Source organism: Physeter macrocephalus, chromosome 6 (assembly GCF_002837175.3).
Source record: "Physeter macrocephalus isolate SW-GA chromosome 6, ASM283717v5, whole genome shotgun sequence".
Classification (NCBI taxonomy): Eukaryota; Metazoa; Chordata; class Mammalia; order Artiodactyla; family Physeteridae; genus Physeter; species Physeter macrocephalus.
This window is the reverse complement of record NC_041219.1, coordinates 42944659-42963158: the sequence shown is the minus strand read 5'-3', so window position 1 is coordinate 42963158 and position 18500 is coordinate 42944659. Positions and strand designations below refer to the sequence as shown.

The window sequence follows — 18500 nt, the reverse complement described above, 5'->3', positions numbered from 1 at the left end:
CTCTCACTGTTGCGGCCTCTCCCGTTGCGGAGCACAGGCTCCGGACGCGCAGGCTCAGCGGCCATGGCTCACGGGCCCAGCCGCTCCGTGGCATGTGGGATCCTCCCAGACCGGGGCGCGAACCCGGTTCCCCTGCATCGGCAGGCGGACGTGCAACCACTGCGCCACCAGGGAAGCCCCCGACTGTAGCATTTTATTTCCTTTTTTTTTCAGTTAACATTTCATTTTTTTTCAATGTTTAAAGGACTGAATCTTAATTTGGAAAATGAAGTTATTCTTCTGTGAGGTTTTTGAATTCTCAAAGTGGAATAGTGCTAAGTCTTCTGGATGCGTCAGATGTTTTTGCTGAGAAGAGCTCCTAAGGGCCATGATTATGACTGCCGGAAGTGGCTTTGGCTGCACCTCTCTAAAGCCTTTTCTGCAGACTCTGCTCTCTGTAGGTGACAGTGACCTCATCCTGATGTTGTTGCTCTCTTTCGCAGAGTGGAAGAAGAAGCCGCCCAGAAGAACATGGCCCTAAAGAAGATCCGGGAGCTGGAATCTCAGATTTCTGAACTCCAAGAAGACCTGGAGTCTGAGCGTGCTGCTAGGAATAAAGCGGAAAAGCAGAAACGGGACCTCGGGGAAGAGCTGGAGGCTCTGAAAACAGAGTTGGAGGACACTCTGGATTCCACGGCTGCCCAGCAGGAGCTCAGGTGTGTCTTGGGACCGACTGCCCCCGTCACTGAGGGATAGGGGTGGTGGTGCAGGGAATGGGAGGCTGTGGCCCGGGAGGGGTGGACCCCAAGTCTCTGCACACACACAGTAGCCTGTTGCCATGGAGCAGAGAGCTCGGAAGCTGATGGTTCCTCAGCAGCTTCTCCCTAGAGTAGAAGAACTTGGCTTGGAGTTGGGGTGAGGCAAGGGTGGGCTTTAAAGCTGAAAGGCTACAGAAGCCTCTACAAAGTGTATCTGTGGGGAATTCCCTTGCAGTCCGGTGGTTAGGACTGTGCGCTTCCACTGCAGGGGGCACGAGTTCGATCCCTGGTTGGGGAGCGAAGATCCTGCATGCTGCATGGTGCAGCCAAATAAATAAATAAATTAATTTAATTAATCTGCTTATAACTCACTCCTGGCTCCTCGTATTTAGAATAAAATCCAATTCCTTACATAAAAGGCCTACAGTACATTAAAAAAAAAAAAAAAAAAAGAAAGAAAAGTGTGTCGGTGAGCCTGGGCTGTAGGATGGATGGCCGCAGAGAGAGGCCAGCAGGCAGAAAGCTGCCTGGGGTGGCCAGTGCCCCTCGCCGGGTGCTCTCTGCTGCCACAGAAGAGCCCCAGGGCAGCATCGCTCCTGGATCCCTGGCCTCCCTCCTGAGGGCGTTTCTCTGTCCAGGTCCAAACGTGAACAGGAAGTGAACATCCTGAAGAAGACCCTTGAGGAGGAGGCAAAGACCCACGAGGCCCAGATCCAGGAGATGAGACAGAAGCACTCGCAGGCCGTGGAGGAGCTGGCAGAGCAGCTGGAGCAGACGAAGCGGGTGCGTGGGCCTCCCCAGGACCGGCTCCGTGAGGCTCTGCCACTGTCGGGGGGGCCCTTGCAGAGTCCAGGCTCCAGCCCTTCGTGGCTGTGTGACTTGGGGATATAGGTCCCCCTGCGCCTCAGTTTCCCCGTCTGTAAGGGAGGCTGATGATAGCCCGTCTCATACAATTAATGTGAGAGTTGGAGTTGGTGACGTGTGAGGCACTTAGATAGTAAGGGCTCGGTAAGTTGCTCAGGAATCATTTATTCTCATTCTCATTATCTTGTTCATCAACCTGCCAGACCAGAAAATTTCATGGAATTGGAGCGACTCTGAAACTGAGTTTTTCAGAGGGCCGTCGGGGTCCCCTTTTCTGAAGTCCGTCCCTTCTCTAGAACACCCCCAACAGGTGGTCAGTTGGAGTCTTCGTGGGAGCCCTGGGGATGTTGACCCCAGATGGTTTCTCGGCCAGGCAGCTGTGGCTGGACAGTTCCTGAACAAGACCAGTCCCGCATCCCGTGGCTTCCAGCTTGCGGCCACCCTTGGTGGCAGCCCGAGCAGGCAGAGGCTCTTCCACATGGCAGCCTGTACAATATTTTCAGAAACCTGCCTTGTCTACCTGTCTACCTTCAATTTCCACCTGGTTCTGGGCAGGTTGAAGGCTTGCCTGGTCCTTTATTTTATTTTTTTATTTTTTTAACATCTTTATTGGAGTATAACTGTTTTACAATAGTGTGTTAGTTTCTCCTTTACAACGAAGTGAATCAGTCGTACATATACATAGGTTCCCATATCTCTTCCCTCTTGCGTCTCCCTCCCTTTGCCTGATCCTTTAGCTGTGTTCACCCAAAGTGACTTTGCATTCACGCTGGGTCCAGTTAACCCTTGAACTTGCCCGTGATGCTGTGGCCGGCTCGGTAGGGCTAGATTGGGATTGTCGTGTTTATTCTGTAAACTCGGCTTTTATGTTGTTTGGAAGAACATTACTGTGTTATTTTGAACATCAGATTTTCAAGAGGCTTTCCTGGAAGTCTAACTACGAACAATTATAATTTCCTTCATTCTGTAATAGCAGTGCTAAAATCTTAACATCAGCAAGGATGACATCTTGCCCTTGGATGCTCCCTGAAGCCCGTGCGGGAGGCCGGGCAGGGATGGTTTGAGAGCTGGGGGAGCCCACGTGCCGGGTGTCCGGCCCCAGCTGGGTGCTGAGTTCACATCAGGCCCGAGCCTTCCGAGTCTGGGGCCCTTGCCAGCTCGTCATCCCCTGGACTTGGCCCAGTGTCGTTTTTGCTGCAAAGGCAGCCGATTCTGGGTCTGGATCCGCCAGATCTTCGATGATGTTAGAAAGACCAGCCTCACGTCACGGGTGCCCCCTTTCACGTCTTCGCTTTTCTCCCCGCTGCCAGGTGAAAGCCAACCTCGAGAAGGCCAAGCAGACCCTGGAGAATGAGCGAGGGGAGCTGGCCAACGAGGTGAAGGTGCTGCTTCAGGGCAAGGGGGACTCGGAGCACAAGCGCAAGAAGGTGGAGGCCCAGCTTCAGGAGCTGCAGGTCAAGTTCACCGAGGGGGAGCGCGTGCGCACAGAGCTGGCCGACAAGGTCTCCAAGCTGCAGGTGAGGCCTCCGCCACACCTCCTGGGTCCTGGCCCACATCGCCAGGGCTCCCGCTCTCCTCTCTCTCTCTCTCTCTCTCTCTGTCTCCTCCACCTGGCTCAGTCTGCGAGGCCTCTGGGGTTCAGCCTCTGACTCAGGTCCAGCGTGGCCAAGAGAGCCGAGGTGGGGCCCAAGCGGTCGTGGTCGAGCTCACGGGGCTTTGTCTCCCGTCCGTGCACAGGTCGAGCTGGACAATGTGACGGGTCTTCTCACCCAGTCGGACAGCAAGTCCAGCAAGCTCACCAAGGACTTCTCCACTCTGGAGTCACAGCTGCAGGACACGCAGGTCAGGGCGGCGGTGGGTCCCCGTGCCTGCACGGCATTAGCTGCCAGGCTTCTGGGTCTTTGTCTCAGAGCATCCTCCCCTGCATCCACGGGCTCTCTGCTTCCTCCCGGCTCCTTGCCAGGTCTCTGCTGGCTGCCCCCTGAATCCGAGGGACTGCTCCCCTCTTCCACCAAGGGTACAGGGACCGCGAGGCCCCGACGCTGCGGGTCCTGAGCCCCTGCCCTCCTTGTCCTCGGAGTAGGAGCTCCTGCAGGAGGAGAACCGGCAAAAGCTGAGTCTGAGCACCAAGCTGAAGCAGGTGGAGGATGAGAAGAACTCCTTAAAGGAGCAGCTGGAGGAGGAGGAGGAGGCCAAGCGGAACCTCGAGAAGCAGATCGCCACCCTCCACGCCCAGGTTCGGAGCTGGCTCCCTGCAAGACACCCCAGGGAGCTGTGGGTTGGAGCCCGCAGGCTGGGGAGCTTCTGGCGGGGCGCCCACCTGGACTCCAGAGCACAGCCCTGCCGCTGGGTCCAACCCAGGCCTCCCCGAGCTGGACACCTTCCCTTGGGGGAACTCCTGCCCTCCCCAGACCAGGGCTCATGCCTGGGGTCCCCAAGGAGAATTTAGGAATCCATGAACTTGTGTGGAGGAGACATACATCTTCATTTCACCAATCTCCAGCTGGCCTTCGGCATTTTCTTCTGTTATGAATGTAGGTAACAAGCCGTGGCCCTAGCAGTGCTGGTGGCCTGTTCAGTAGAAACCACCGGTCATCGTGTCCAAGCTGAGGCCAGGCTTTGGGAAGGTCATCGTGCTCCTAGCTACTCAGGAGCCTGCTATCCGCTGTGCTGATAAAGAAGCACGATGGTTACTGAAGCACAGTCTTAAAAAATACCCGACAACTGCACTTTTCTATATTGGTTTCTTGGTAATCCTACGTATTTTGCTTTACGCATGTTAAAACCTCGTTATCAGAAGGAGGTCATAGTCTTCTCTGGACTCTGAAAGGGTCTGGGGCCAAAGATAGACCAAGGGCCCTCTTCCGGAGCCTGTCTTAGGACTTAAACGTGCCAGAAGATCTGCACCAGGTCGGGGAGGGTCCAGGGTCAGTTCCACACCTGGGTGGCGGTAGGGAGTGTGTGCACGGTGGCAGCTGTGTGTCCAGATGCGAGGAGGGGGCTGCGAGACGGACGCCTGCAGGCAGGGGGCACCAGGCTGCTGCCTGGGGGAGGGGAGGGGAGGAGAGGAGGCTTCCCACTCTAGGCCTCCGTCTTGGTACAAGCGGCTGGTGCAGGTCACAACTGAGAGGCCTTCCCAAGCTGACCTGCGGTGTCCGCCTCCTCTGGGCTCCATGCGCTAGGCACCTGCTCTCTGCAGAAGCTCCATTTCCCTGGCCCCAGAGGGAGCGGGAAGTGGTTGGGGGAGCCGTCTCCGTAACTGGGTTGGTGCCCCATTTCTCCGCTGGCGGGTGGCAGGCCAGCTCCCAGCTGTCCCAGGTGCGGCCATGTTACCCGAGCAGGTGCCGTGCTGGGTGCCTCCTTACCCCTTGCCTCCCGCCCAGGTCACCGATATGAGGAAGAAGGTGGAGGATGGCGTGGGTTGCCTGGAGATGGCCGAGGAGGTCAAGAGGAAGCTCCAGAAGGACCTGGAGGGGCTGAGCCAGCGCTACGAGGAGAAGGTGGCCGCTTACGACAAGCTGGAGAAGACCAAGACGCGGCTGCAGCAGGAGCTGGATGACCTGCTCGTGGACCTGGACCACCAGCGGCAGAACGTCTCCAACCTGGAGAAGAAGCAGAGGAAGTTCGACCAGGTGGGTGTCGTCGGTGCTGCCGCCGCCTCGTGTCCTCCCCTCTGCAGACACCCTGCCTCGGGCAGGGGCCTCTGTCCGTCAGCCCGGCCCGGGCTCACCGTCACCCAGCTCGGGAGGAGGCCCTGAGGGGCAGGTGCTCAGAGGGCCCTCCCGGGTTCCAGCTCGTTGAGGCGCCTGGAGAGAAAGCGCTCAGAACCGGGTGTCTTCACACGATGGGTTTGGGAGCAACTTTTCCCCTTTCTTGGTTTTTTATGTTTTTCGAATCTTCTCTAATTAGAATTTTTCTTTATACGTTCATAACTCTTGCTTATTCCAGGAGATCTGAGGCAGCTTACCGAGACGCAGACAGTGGGGTGGGATAGAAAAATGGAATAAAGGAGGGTTGGCAGTCTGGCCGAGGGCACCCACTGCCTGTGTGGACAGAGGTATTGAGCACAGCTGTCACTACAGCTGCTTCTGTGCTAACGTAGCAGTTTACGCAAAGTCTGAAGTCACACGTGCAAAGTCTAAAGCGTTTCCTATCTGGCCCATTTAAGAAATAAGTCCATGGAATAAAGAGGTGCTGAAGCAAAGGGAAGGGGAAGGGGGGAAAGGAGATGCTACGGTCAGGGTGGGCCAGCGCAGGGAGAAGATGCCTCACATCCTTGGAGGAGGGCCACGAGAGATTCGCGCCTCCGAGCAGCCAGATTCTGTAAACGCCAACCAGTCATTCAGGAAAACCAGGGGCTTTCCGGGTCCTGAGGGTGAAATGTTTACTTCCTGTGGGTTCTCCTGGAAGGGGCACTGAGTGTCATAAAGAGCCTTGGTTACTAAGTGGTAAAAGTTACACAGACTCTAATGGGTTGTGGCAGAGGCCATCTCCGCCTTCGTGTGCTTACGAGGACACACTGCACAGCACGTGTCACAGTCGGAAGCAGCCGGCTCGCGGCTCTCCTTGGTCCCCCTCCCCCCAGACCTGGCCCCTGGGACCCTCCTTCCCCAGGGAGTTCGGGGGCCCGGGTGCTTTACCGGCCAGAGGCCAGCAGGCCCTGAGCTCTTTCTGAGAGCCGCTTGCTCGAGCCTCATGGTGCCCGCCTGTCTCCCAGCTCCTGGCCGAGGAGAAGACCGTCTCCGCCAAGTACGCGGAGGAGCGCGACCGGGCAGAGGCGGAGGCCCGGGAGAAGGAGACCAAGGCGCTGTCTCTGGCCCGGGCTCTGGAGGAGGCCGTGGAGCAGAAAGCAGAGCTGGAGCGGCTCAACAAGCAGCTCCGCGCGGAGATGGAGGACCTCATGAGCTCCAAGGACGACGTCGGCAAGAGCGTGAGTCTCCGAGCCCCGGGGTGGGGGGCGGGTAGGGAGATGACCTCCGGGCGCGAAGGAGTAGGGGCTCACGGACACTGAGGCTGGGGGCCTGGGGGCCTCGCGCCCCTCTGCTCCTGACCGCGCCCCCTCGGCGGCAGGTCCACGAGCTGGAGAAGTCCAAGCGGGCCCTGGAGCAGCAGGTGGAGGAGATGAAGACCCAGCTCGAGGAGCTGGAGGACGAGCTGCAGGCCACCGAGGATGCCAAGCTGCGGCTGGAGGTGAACCTGCAGGCCATGAAGGCCCAGTTCGAGCGGGACCTGCAGGGCCGCGACGAGCAGAGCGAGGAGAAGAAGAAGCAGCTGGTCAGACAGGTGCGGGCGGTGCTCACGCTCCCCTGGGCAGAGGCGGGCGGGGAGCCCCGGGTTCTGGGGGCTCCTCTCTCCTTCCGCCGGGACTGCGGGAGTCCCCTGATGATGCCCTCCACGTCCTCACCCTGCAATCCTCTGCCTGGGGGTCAGCGACCCCCTCCACTAGGGTTTTATGGTCAGGAGTCCTCACTGCCCCTGGCCGCCCCGTGGATGCCACGGGACTGGACCAAGCCCACCTGCGCCGTGAGCTGGGTCCGTCCGGCCTCCCGAGCCGTCGGCATCTCCCCAGGTGCGGGAGATGGAAGCCGAGCTGGAGGATGAGAGGAAGCAGCGCTCGATGGCCGTGGCCGCTCGGAAGAAGCTGGAGATGGACCTGAAGGACCTGGAGGCCCACATCGACTCGGCCAACAAGAACCGGGACGAAGCCATCAAGCAGCTGCGGAAGCTGCAGGTGAGCTCAGGCTGGACCAAACCAGATCCGGCTGCACGTGGCAGCGCTGGGCTCAGCGCGGGGCTGGGACACTAGTGGGGTGGCCGATGAATGCTGGGAAGTGCCACCTTGCCTGCCCTCCCCGAGGAAGGTCTCGGGTGCCTTTAGCTCCGTCTCACAGATGGAAACCCAGAAGCTGAGCAGAAACAGACTAGCCAGAAGCAAACTCGCAGTAAGATTGTTGTCTATGAGCTCCTTAAACAGAGAAACAAACAAGCGTAAACCTAGAAATGCAATGGCGTTATGGTCACTTAGTGGCAGATTTCTAGAATAAACCACACGTGACCCATCCCAGCCTTAACGGACAGTGGTGGAAGGTTCCAAGTTGATGGTTCAGAGAAGCAGCCCGGAGCACAGAGCACGTACTTGGCCTCATCAGTAATGAAAGAATAATAAGTTTAAAAAACCAGCTCTGAGATGCTCCAGCATATCCAGCAAACCGGCGACAATGAGAACGAGGGTAAACGCTGGTGTTTGCGAGGTCGTAGGGCATAGGTGCTCTCATTGCGGCGGCCGCTCTAGCTGGTACCACTTGGCCGTGCCCGGCAAGGGTTATATCCTTTGGCCTGGGGAATCCCAATTTGGGATTTATCTGCAAAAGGAAAAAAAACACAACTATTTCCCAAGATCTTCAGAGTTAAAACGAATCACCAGTGAACAAAGGACATATGACCGCGCCATGTTGCCGGGACTAACCGGGCAGGTGGCCGCTGGCCTGGAGCAGTGGGCATGGCACCAGAGCGCGGGATCCAAATCAACAGGAGGTGGTAGAAAGTAGACAAAAACATAGCTGGACTAATACCCGCCCGGGCACTAACGCTGCCGCAGGTGTACTTTGTAAGTCCTAACAGTTAAAAGCGTGTGAAAATGGTATAGCATAAAGGGAAGGTTTGTCTTTACTCTTTTGCCCTTCTATAGCTATGTTGGTTGAATGTGGCCGCAGGCTGAGGCCCAGCCGTCGGTCCCTGTGGGCGGGGTGTCCCCGTGCGGGGGTGCGGGCACACGGGAGAGGTGGGATGGCGCCACCGAGCCTCTCCCTCCTGCCCTCAGGCCCACATGAAGGACTACATGCGGGACCTGGAGGACACCCGCGCCTCCCGCGAGGAGACCCTGGCGCAGGCCAAGGAGAACGAGAAGAAGCTGAAGAGCATGGAGGCCGAGATGATGCAGCTGCAGGAGGTGGGCCAGGCCGGAGCAGGGCGCTTGGGGCCTCCACCCACCCGCCTGGGCCACCCGGGCCGACCTGGAAGAACGGGCCAAGCTCCAGCAATGGGCCGCTGTGGTTCTCGCTTTCTGAAAGAATTGCCCCTCGGGGTTTCGTGAAGTAGCAAGGCTCCCTGGTGTGATTAGAACGTGTGTGTGAATTAAATCGTCACCTCCTGGGGCTGGCTCCCAGAGGCTTACGGCGCCAAGTGTCCCCTTGGCGGCCTTGTCCCTCACACGAGGCAGGTTGTGAAAGCGTTCCCCAGGCTCTAGGCAGTCTTCTGCCTTGAGGATGCTGGCTACCCAGTTGCTCCTAGCTGGGCCAGGCATCCAGGCTCTCCTCGTCTGCCCTGACCAGACCGGCTGTGCCCTCCTGCACACGTGGGTCTCTGGTGAGGCCGCCTAACCCTCAGGGTGAAGCCCTTGCCCCCACCGGCTTTCAGAGCCCCGCACTGTGACCTTAACTCACGTCTTTGTCCTGTCGCCCCTGCTTCCTGTCTGCCTGGAAGGTAGAGGGACCAGCATCCCGTCAGGCCAGGATGATTTCCTGTTTATTGCAACATCCCCGGCACCTGGCTCAGTTATTTATTTATTTATTTATTTATTTATTTATTTATTTTTATTTTTGGCTGCGTTGGGTCTTCGTTGCTGTGCGCAGGGTTTTCTCTAGTTGCAGTGAGCGGGGGCTACTCTTCATTGCAGTGCACGGGCTTCTCATTGCAGTGGCTTCTCTTGTTGCGGAGCACGGCTCTAGGTGTGCGGGCTTTAGTAGTTGCGGCTCACGGGCTCAGTAGTTGCGGCTCGCGGGCTCAGTAGTTGCGGCTCGCGGGCTCTTGAATGCAGGCTCAGTACCTGTGGCGCACGGGCTTAGCTGCTCCGCTGCATGTGGGATCTTCCCGGACCAGGGCTCGAACCCGTGTCCCCTGCATTGGCCGGCGGATTCTTAACCACTGCGCCACCAGGGAAGCCCTGGCTTAGTTCTTAGCGCTTAGATATGGGGGCTGTGTAATTATACGGTTCCTAAGCTGTGACCTCAGAGGGGCTCCTGGGAACGGGCTTCATGGAGGAGGCAGGCCTGGGAAGGGGTTTGGGAAGAGGGGGCCATGGGCTCAGAGTACCGGGAACAGAGGAGGGCTGTTGGCTGCGGGCGGCCCCAGCGGGTCACATTCCGGGTTCCCGTGGCAGGAGCTGGCAGCTTCCGAGCGTGCCAAGCGCCAGGCCCAGCAGGAGCGGGACGAGCTGGCCGACGAGATGGCCAACAGCAGCGGCAAAGGGTGAGCCGGCGCGAGCGTGAGCGGGTGTGGGGGTCCCCGCTCTGGTTCGGCCCCTCTCACCTCCCCCCGCCCCCGCTCCCCAGTGCCCTGGCGCTGGAGGAGAAGCGGCGCCTGGAGGCCCGCATCGCACAGCTGGAGGAGGAGCTGGAGGAGGAGCAGGGCAGCACGGAGCTGGTGAACGACAGGCTGAAGAAGGCAAACCTGCAGGTGAGCGGCCGGGGCTCTCTCCTCACCAGGGCCCCCTCGGTGACGCGAGTGGGCCTCCGCAGTGGCAGAGGCAGAGGCGGCCACCCCCTGACGCTTAGGGGATAACGTCCTGGTGCCTGCACTGGCTCCTTGGTTCCTCTCTCTCGGGTGTTGAGCTGCTTCTGGACCCTTCACGCTGGGCAGCTCCCTCTTGTGGGAAGGCCTAGTGATCAGGGACCCTGCAGGGTCCAGCTGCCCCTCCTCTGCCCCCAGCCGGGATCCCCGCCTTCCTCAAGGTCACCAGCCCTTCTTCCCACAGATCGACCAGATCAACACCGATCTGAACCTGGAGCGCAGCCACGCCCAGAAGAACGAGAACGCGCGGCAGCAGCTGGAGCGCCAGAACAAGGAGCTCAAGGTCAAGCTGCAGGAGATGGAGGGCACTGTCAAGTCCAAGTACAAGGCCTCCATCACCGCCCTCGAGGCCAAGATCACACAGCTGGAGGAGCAGCTGGACAGCGAGACCAAGTGGGTGCCCCTCGCCCGTCACCTGGCACCATCTGCCGGCTCCTCTGTGTGCCCATCCCTGAGACCGTTTCCCCCCGTCCTGACGGGGCCCTCATCCCTTTCCCTGGGGCCTTTTGCTGGGGCTTGTGGAGTTTGTATAGGACCCATAGCCCACTTCTAAAGTTGGGGAGCCTGATGCCTCTCTGAGGGCTGAATCAGAGAGGTGGGGTTCCTGCCCACGTGGGCAGCCCATCTGTGGGCTCAGCAAGACTGAGACTTCTTTGGGGGTAATGGGGGTCAGTCTTCCTTTTTCCTACCTTTTTTTTTGGCTGCCCTGAGCAGCATGTGCGATCTTAGTTCCCTTGACCAGGGATTGAACCCACGCCCCCTGCACTGGAAGCGCAGAGTCTTTAACCACTGGATCGCCAGGGAAGTCCTCTTTTTCCTGGCTTTATATGTGCTCTCTGAGATGTGTCAGTTCCCTTCCCTGAACCTCAGTTTCCTTATCTGTGAAATGGGGCTAATCCGAGTGCCTTCATAAGAGTGTTCAGTGAAGACGGTCTACCTTAGTACCAGTGAGGCCCGGGAATGGGTGGCCCGGCCTGTGGATTTGTCGGCCAGACCTTCCAAAAGAGGGTGCCCCCCTGAGCCTCTGTGTTCATGCCTTTCAGGGAGCGCCAGGCGGCTTGCAAGCAGGTGCGTCGGGCCGAGAAGAAGCTGAAGGATGTGTTGCTGCAGGTGGATGATGAGCGGAGAAACGCCGAGCAGTACAAGGACCAGGTGTGTTGGCGGCGGAGCAGGGCCCCGCCCCTTGGCGGCTGAGAGCGGGAGGGCCACAGGCATTGTGGGGTCGTGACCGGGGCCCCTGGCCACGTGTCTCCGCAGGCGGACAAGGCATCCACCCGCCTGAAGCAGCTCAAGCGGCAGCTGGAGGAGGCCGAGGAAGAGGCCCAGCGGGCTAACGCCTCCCGCCGGAAACTGCAGCGCGAGCTGGAGGATGCCACGGAGACCGCGGATGCCATGAACCGCGAGGTCAGCTCCCTCAAGAACAAGCTCAGGTGAGCCCCGCCGGCCCCACCCGCTCCTTCGCAGGACCCTTTCTCCTTCAAAAGGTTAGTTTGTCCTGAAGAGCAGAATTCGGAAAATGAGGCTCCTATAAACTCGGTCACTTTTCTCAGCTAGATGTCAGTGAGCAAGGTCCTTAATGACGCCGAGAAAGTGCCGGTCAGAGAGCCCTTCCTCGTTCTCCTTGCCTCCTGGGCTGTAGCCCGGCCTTTTTTTGTTTTTTTAAAAATTGATTGATTGATCGATTGCTGTGCCGGGTCTTTGTTGCTGCGCGCGGGCTTTCTCTAGTTGTGGTGCGCGGGCTTTTCATTGCGGTGGCTTCTCTTGTTGCAGAGCACGGGCTCTAGGCACATGGGCTCAGTAGTTGTGGCACGTGCGCTCAGTAGTTGTGGCACACGGGCTTAGTTGCTCCACGGCGTGTGGGATCTTCCCGGACCAGGGATTGAACCCGTGTCCCCTACATTGGCAGGTGGATTCTCAACCACTGCGCCACCAGGGAAGTCCTAGCCTGGCCTTTTAAATAAACTCGTCGGGTGATTTATTCCCGTCCTGCCTGAAGAGTCTGTTCCTGTCGCAGCGCTAAACCTGATGAGAACGTTTTCAGGTTTTGTCAACTAGAATTTGCTTGAGGCAACCCGGCCGGTCCCTGGCACCAGCTTTAGGTGCTGGGTGAATACGGGCATCTTCTAACTCTGAACCAATGGAAAGGGCTGCTTGGTGATTCTCAAAGGAGTGTCACGTTCAGGCAGCATGAAATGGTTGAGGCAGAGGATCTTTGTGGTCGAGATTTTCACTGCTTACCTCCTTTTCCCAGTGATCGTTTTTTTAAAGCATAAGAGCAACAAGAGCAGACAGTCTAGTCAGTGTGTGATATCGATTTTCTTAGCCAGGACCGGAAGGAGATGCCCAACTTTGTACGCTGTACGCAGTCATGTGTGTGTCTTAGTTTCACCTGTTTGGTACTAAGTGTGATCAGAGGGTGGCATTTTGCAGAGGCAGCTTCATCTGCTCTTGTGCCTCCCCCCTTTTAATCAACCCCCATTACCTGATGGTTTTTTGCTAGTGTTTTGGGTGAAAGTGGGAAGCTTCACGCCGGGGGGGCAGGAGGGGACAGCCCTCCTGTCCCCGCTGGAGGCTGTGTCCCCAGAGCCCCCCACCCTCCACCCCCGCCGTTGGTTCTCCCCGTGGGATTGTCAGGAGCTAGTTTCCCTCTAAAGGTCACTTTGAAACACATGAGCTGTACTGCGGCCGCCTGGCCAGCCCTGCTGACCGCTGCCTCTGCCCCCAGGCGTGGGGACCTGCCGTTTGTCGTGCCCCGCCGAATGGCCCGGAAAGGTGCCGGCGACTGCTCGGATGAGGAGGTGGACGGCAAAGCCGACGGGGCTGAGGCCAAAGCTGCCGAGTAACAACCTCTTCTGCTGCCCGAGACGGACGACAGCACCGACTCGGCTTCCCCTTCCCAGCCCCTGCAGCACCCCTCCTCCCTCCTGGGACTGCTGTGACCGTGACCCCACCTCGTCCCCCCAGGCCAGGGGACCTCAGGCCTCACCTCCCCGCCCATCCCCCCAGGCCTCCTTGAAGGGCGTTCCGGCTTCCTCTGCTGCAGCCCCTCCGGCTCCCCCGCCCCCCGGAATCTAATACCAAAGAGTCAGGGTCCTGGGCCCTGGCCCCGGAACAGAGTGACCAGCGGTGACCCCCTTCCCTTGCCGAAAAGCACAAGATGGTGAGGTGAGGAGGGCAGGCCTCCGGGGATGGGCAAGAGAGTTTTCTACGAATCTATTTTTCTTCAGACTAAGGAGTTTTGCTAGCCCGACGCCCCAGAAGAGTTGTCACCTTCCCCCGCCTCCGCCACCCTCTCCCTTCTTTGCTGTTGGCAATCACACACGGTGACCTCACACCCTCTGCCCCAGCGGCCCCCGACTCCCGTGGGCTCTGGGTGGTCCGGCAGGAGCAGGCCCAGGGGCTCCACTTCTGTGCCGGGCACGGGAAGCTGGTGCGGGGAGGGAGGGGCCTTCCTCCCCACCCCTGCCGGGCGGCGCCGCTGTCACCTTCCTGATTCTGAAACGTCTCAAGTGCAATGATGACCCCTTTCCCTCCTTTGCCGAGGGCAGCCCGCCCCTGCTGCAGCAGGGCTTCTGGGCTGAGAACACAGGGCCCAGGGGCCAAGCTGGAGAGGCCAGCCGTGGCCTCTCCCTACACTCTTGGGGACCAAATATATTTAATGGTTAAGGGACGTGTCCCGAGCCTGACAGCCAGAGCAGTGGAAAGGGCCAGGTGATCTCGAACCTGCTCCAGGACTGGGGCCCGAGGGTAATTGACCTGCACCGTTGACTCAGTATAATTCAAGACTCTGCCATCTGCACAGATATTTTCAAAAGAAAAAAAAAAAGTTGTCTTTTCTCCCTCTAACTGTAATAAATGGTAAAATTCCAAGTCTTTATCACTGCCTTTCCTTTGGAACCACGTCTAGAAGAGAGTAGCTTGTCCTACACTGGTCTACACTGGTGGCTGAATTTCCCTGTATTCCTAACTGTTTTGTATATGCTGCATTTAGACTTACTTATGGCAAAGAAGGCATTTTTTTTTTGTTTTAAGGAAACAAACTCTCAAGAAATCACGAAGATATATAAAAGCTACATACGCCTAAAAAGCTCTGAATTCAGGTCCCAGTTGCTGTCACAAAGGAGTGAACAGAACTCCCACCCCTGCCCTTTTTTTATATAATGGAAGTGCCTTAGCATGGTTGCAGCCGTCACCACTACAGTGAGCTGGTTTACAGATGTTTTCCACTGAGCGTCACAATAAAGAGAACCTTGTGCTATGAGCCATGTGTCTGGGGGTGTCTCTGCGCCGGAGCAGGTGGCCTAGAAGGGACTGTACCTGGGCCACCTGGAAGGGACTGTGCTTTGCTTCTGCAGCAGACACCTACTTTGTGCAATTTCTGGAAGCTTCCAGGAATGCAGCACGGCTGGGGCACAGGCTCCAGTAGGGAGTGACAGTCATGCAGAAAGGCAGGCCGGCCAGATTCAAGGATGCTAAGAGTGTCTCATAAATCTTGGTTCCTTTCGATTACTGAGTACCTACTATGTGATTGACACTGAGCTGGCCTGGGGGATAGAGATACAAGGCCCAGGTGCTAACTTCCAGAAGCTTTCTTAGTCAGCAGACGATGCAAAGCCTGCCCTGTGGAGATTCATCCCAGGTGCCATGGAAGGGGGAATGAGGGAGTCGGTGCCGAGGCCTGTGGGTACTGGGGCAGGGGCTCTTCACAGGACTGTCAGAGCCTTTGTTCCTTCCTTCTTCATTCTTTGAACAAAGGCTGAGCATAGACCAGGCCCCTTGCCAGGCGCTGGGAGTGCGAGGGCAGGGGATACAGATGTCCCTGCAGTTGCAGGCAGGAGGGGAGGCAGGAAAAGGCTCTCCTTAGAGAAGGGGTTTGGTGCCCACTTGATTCAAGGTGTGGACTCAGGCAGCAGGTCTGCATGCGGAACTTCGGGGCCACTGTGTGGCTGGCCCGATTGCTAGGGAGAGCTGCAGGCTCCTAGACAGGACACCTGCCGGGCCTCCAGCAGCCGACCCGTCCAGCCTCCGAGTAGGTGCACTTTCGGGCCCTGGGAAGGGAGCTGCAGGAGGTGATGGGAGAGGCGGGTGGGCGCCAGCGCCGGAGGCTGGGGTGCTGCTTCCTTTCAGCAGGGCCACACTCCCTTAGAGGCTCTGGGCGGGGGGCCCTCCTCACCTCTCCCAGCTTGTGGTGTCTTCAGCCTTCCTTGGCTTGTGGCTGCATCACTCCAATCTCTGCCTCTGTATTTTCGTGGCCTTCTCCCCCTACTCTGTTGTCTCTCTGTGTGTCTCTTATAAGGATGCTAGTTGTTGGATTTAGTGCCCACTTAGATAATCATTGTTGATCTCAAGATGTTTAACTTAAAGGATTTTCAAACACCCTTTTCCACATAAGGTCACAATCACAGGTTGCAGAGATTAGGTCACGGACATACATTTTTATTGGGGGGGGAGCATCCATTTAACCCACTACAGGACCCAACAAATATCAGTTCTCCCCCGCTTAAGGTCCTCTGGTTTGACTGTTCACCTTGTGCAGGGGAAGTACTGGACCAGGTGCCAACCTCTGCCCACTAAGGGGGTGCAGTCCTCACGGTTGCCTGACCACCCACCATGCATGAGCATGAGAGCCCGGGGGCTGCTGATTCCAAAGTCCCTTGTGGAAGGGAGGGGGTCTTTGCTCCCTCTCCAGCTGCCCACGTGCTCTGCGGAGGCTAAAGCTTGCTAATGCCCCTCCTCCTCCCAGCCTCTCTTTCATTACTCTTGGTCCTCCCTCCTCACTGCTGGCCCCTGAGGTGGACCGTTCACCCTGGTCCCAGCATGTGCTCACCTCTTCACTTGCGTCCACTGTGCTGTCAACTTTCCCACTGGTCTTTGACTGGTGGCATTAGAGACCTCCTCATCCCTAATTCTGACCGGTTGCTTATTTTTCCAAACGATTCCAAATCTTCCACCCAGACTATGGTTACGAACACAAAAGCTGGCTTCTGCACATGGCCGGCAAGTGTCTGGCACAGTGGTTCTGTGCTGAGAAACTTAATCCAATGTGTTCGGTGCCAGGTCACTGCACAGGGCCATCTATAGGCAAGTGAAACTAGACTAATCACAAAAGAAGAGGGTAGAACTTATCACCTAGATTCCGGCTTATTTTTCCTGGGGACCCCAGTGGGCTTTGCCAGTGACACCACTGTGACTTCTGGTATTGGAAGAGTCAGTTTTAAAAAATTAGTTTATCAGTTAAATCTTGATTACTAATGGAAATGAAAGGGCGGGCATATGGATAATTAAAAATCGATGAACCGATGGAAGGGAGACAAGGTGGTGAAATAGAACAACCTTGAGCTCACTTCCCCTCATGAGCACACCAAAAATCACAACTAACTGCTGAACAACTATCAATAAGAACGACTGGAATCTACCAAAAGAAGATATTGTACATCCAAAGACATAAAGGAGAAACCACAATGAGATAGTAGAAGGGGTGCACCTGAGATATAATTAAAACCCATCTAAGGGAGACAAGGTGGTGAAATAGAACAACCTTGAGCTCACTTCCCCTCATGAGCACACCAAAAATCACAACTAACTGCTGTACAACTATCAATAAGAACGACTGGAATCTACCAAAAGAAGATATTATACATCCAAAGACATAAAGGAGAAACCACAATGAGATAGTAGAAGGGGTGCACCTGAGATATAATTAAAACCCATCTCAGCCGGGTGGGTGACTCACAAACTGGAGAATAATTATATTGCAGACGTTCTCCCACAAGAGCGAGAGCTCTGAGCCCAATGCCAGGCTCCCCAGCGTAGGGGCCTGTCATCGGGAGGAGGAGCCCCTAGAGAGTTTGGCTTTGAAGGCCAGTGGGGCTTGCTTGCAGGAGCTCCACAGGGCTGAGGGAAACAGTCCCCACTCTTGGAGGGTGCCCACAAGGTCTGGCATGCACTGAGACTCAGGGCAAAGACAGTGACTCCATAGGAGCCTGGGCCAGACCTACCTGCTGGTCTTGGAGGGTCTCCTGGGGAGGCGGGGCCAGCTGTGGTTCTCTCTGGGGTCATAAAACCTGGTGGCGGACATAGCAGGGAGTGTTCACCTACGTGAACTCTGGCTGGAGGCAGACATCTTGGGTCTTTGGCCCCAAGACCTGGCCTCATCCCAGTGCCGGGACGCCTTAGGCCAAACAGCAAACAGGGCAGGAATACAGAGCCACCTTGTCTTTAGACGGGCTACCTAAGGAATTCCTGAGCCCACAGCCATCTCTAGACACACCCCTTGATACAGCCCTGCTCACCAGAGGGCCAAGACCCAGCTCCACTCACCAGTGGGCAGGTACCAGCCCCTCCTACCAGGAAGCCTGCACAAGGATCTAGACCAGCCTCACCCACCAGGGGGCAGACACCAGAAGCAAGAAACTACAGTCCTGCAGCCTGTGGAACTGCGTGCACATACACACTCGGAACCTACCCTAGGACCAGCTGGTTCCCTGCCCTTGGGTGATGAGAGGGGAGTATACTGCTGGGACACAGAGGGCATCCCCTATAGAGGGCCACTTCTCCAAGGCTGAGAAACGTAACTCACCCACTACATACATAAAAATACAAACAGAAATTTAAACAAAATGAGACAGCAAAGAAGTATGTTCCAGATGAAGGAACAAGATAAAATCCCAGAAGAAGAGCTAAGTGACATGGAGATAGGCAATCTACCCGAGAAAGAGTTCAGAGTGATGATCGTAAAGATGATCCAAGAACTTGGGAAAAGAATGGATGAACAGAGCGAGAAGTTACAAGAAATTTTTAGGAAAGATAAAGAACAACCAAACAGTTGAAGAATACAATAACTGAAATGAAAAATATACTGGAAGGAATCAATAGCAGAATAAATGAGGCAAAAGAATGAATCGGTAATCTGGAAGACAGAGTGGTAGAAATCACTGCTGTGGAACAGAATAAAGAAAAAAGAATGAAAAGAAATGAGGACAGTTTAAGAGATCTCTGGGACAATGTCAGATGCACCAACATTTGCATTAGAGGGGTCCCAGAAGGAGAAGAGAGAGAAAGGGCCTCAGAAAATATTTGACGAGATAATAGCTGAAAACTTCCCTAACATGGGAAAGAAAAGAGTCACCCCATGTTCAGGAAGTGCATAGAGTCCCATACAGGATTAACCCAAGGAGGAACACGCTGAGACGTGTAGTAATCAAATTGACAAAAATGAAAGACAAAGAGAAAATATTAAAAGCAACAAGGGAGGGCTTCCCTGGTGGCACAGTGGTTGAGAGTCCGCCTGCCGATGCAGGGCACACAGGTTCGTGCCCCGGTCCGGGAAGA

The 18500-nt window shown here is 56.5% G+C and overlaps 1 protein-coding gene across 1 annotated transcript in view; it reads left to right on the top strand.

Annotated features, from left to right (window-relative positions):
• MYH9 (myosin heavy chain 9) overlaps window positions 1–14430 on the top strand; it is a 94552-nt gene extending 80122 nt beyond the window's left edge. The window contains exons 26-41 of the mRNA XM_024127308.3: window positions 483–695; window positions 1376–1520; window positions 2912–3118; window positions 3339–3443; window positions 3685–3837; window positions 4985–5233; window positions 6319–6531; window positions 6672–6884; window positions 7171–7332; window positions 8422–8550; window positions 9760–9848; window positions 9932–10055; window positions 10354–10562; window positions 11213–11321; window positions 11427–11599; window positions 12895–14430. Coding sequence (XP_023983076.1) covers window positions 483–695; window positions 1376–1520; window positions 2912–3118; window positions 3339–3443; window positions 3685–3837; window positions 4985–5233; window positions 6319–6531; window positions 6672–6884; window positions 7171–7332; window positions 8422–8550; window positions 9760–9848; window positions 9932–10055; window positions 10354–10562; window positions 11213–11321; window positions 11427–11599; window positions 12895–13012 — 2611 coding nt within the window. The 3' untranslated portion in view covers window positions 13013–14430. The remainder of the gene's footprint in view (window positions 1–482; window positions 696–1375; window positions 1521–2911; window positions 3119–3338; window positions 3444–3684; window positions 3838–4984; window positions 5234–6318; window positions 6532–6671; window positions 6885–7170; window positions 7333–8421; window positions 8551–9759; window positions 9849–9931; window positions 10056–10353; window positions 10563–11212; window positions 11322–11426; window positions 11600–12894) is intronic.
• Window positions 14431–18500: the final 4070 nt, after the last annotated feature.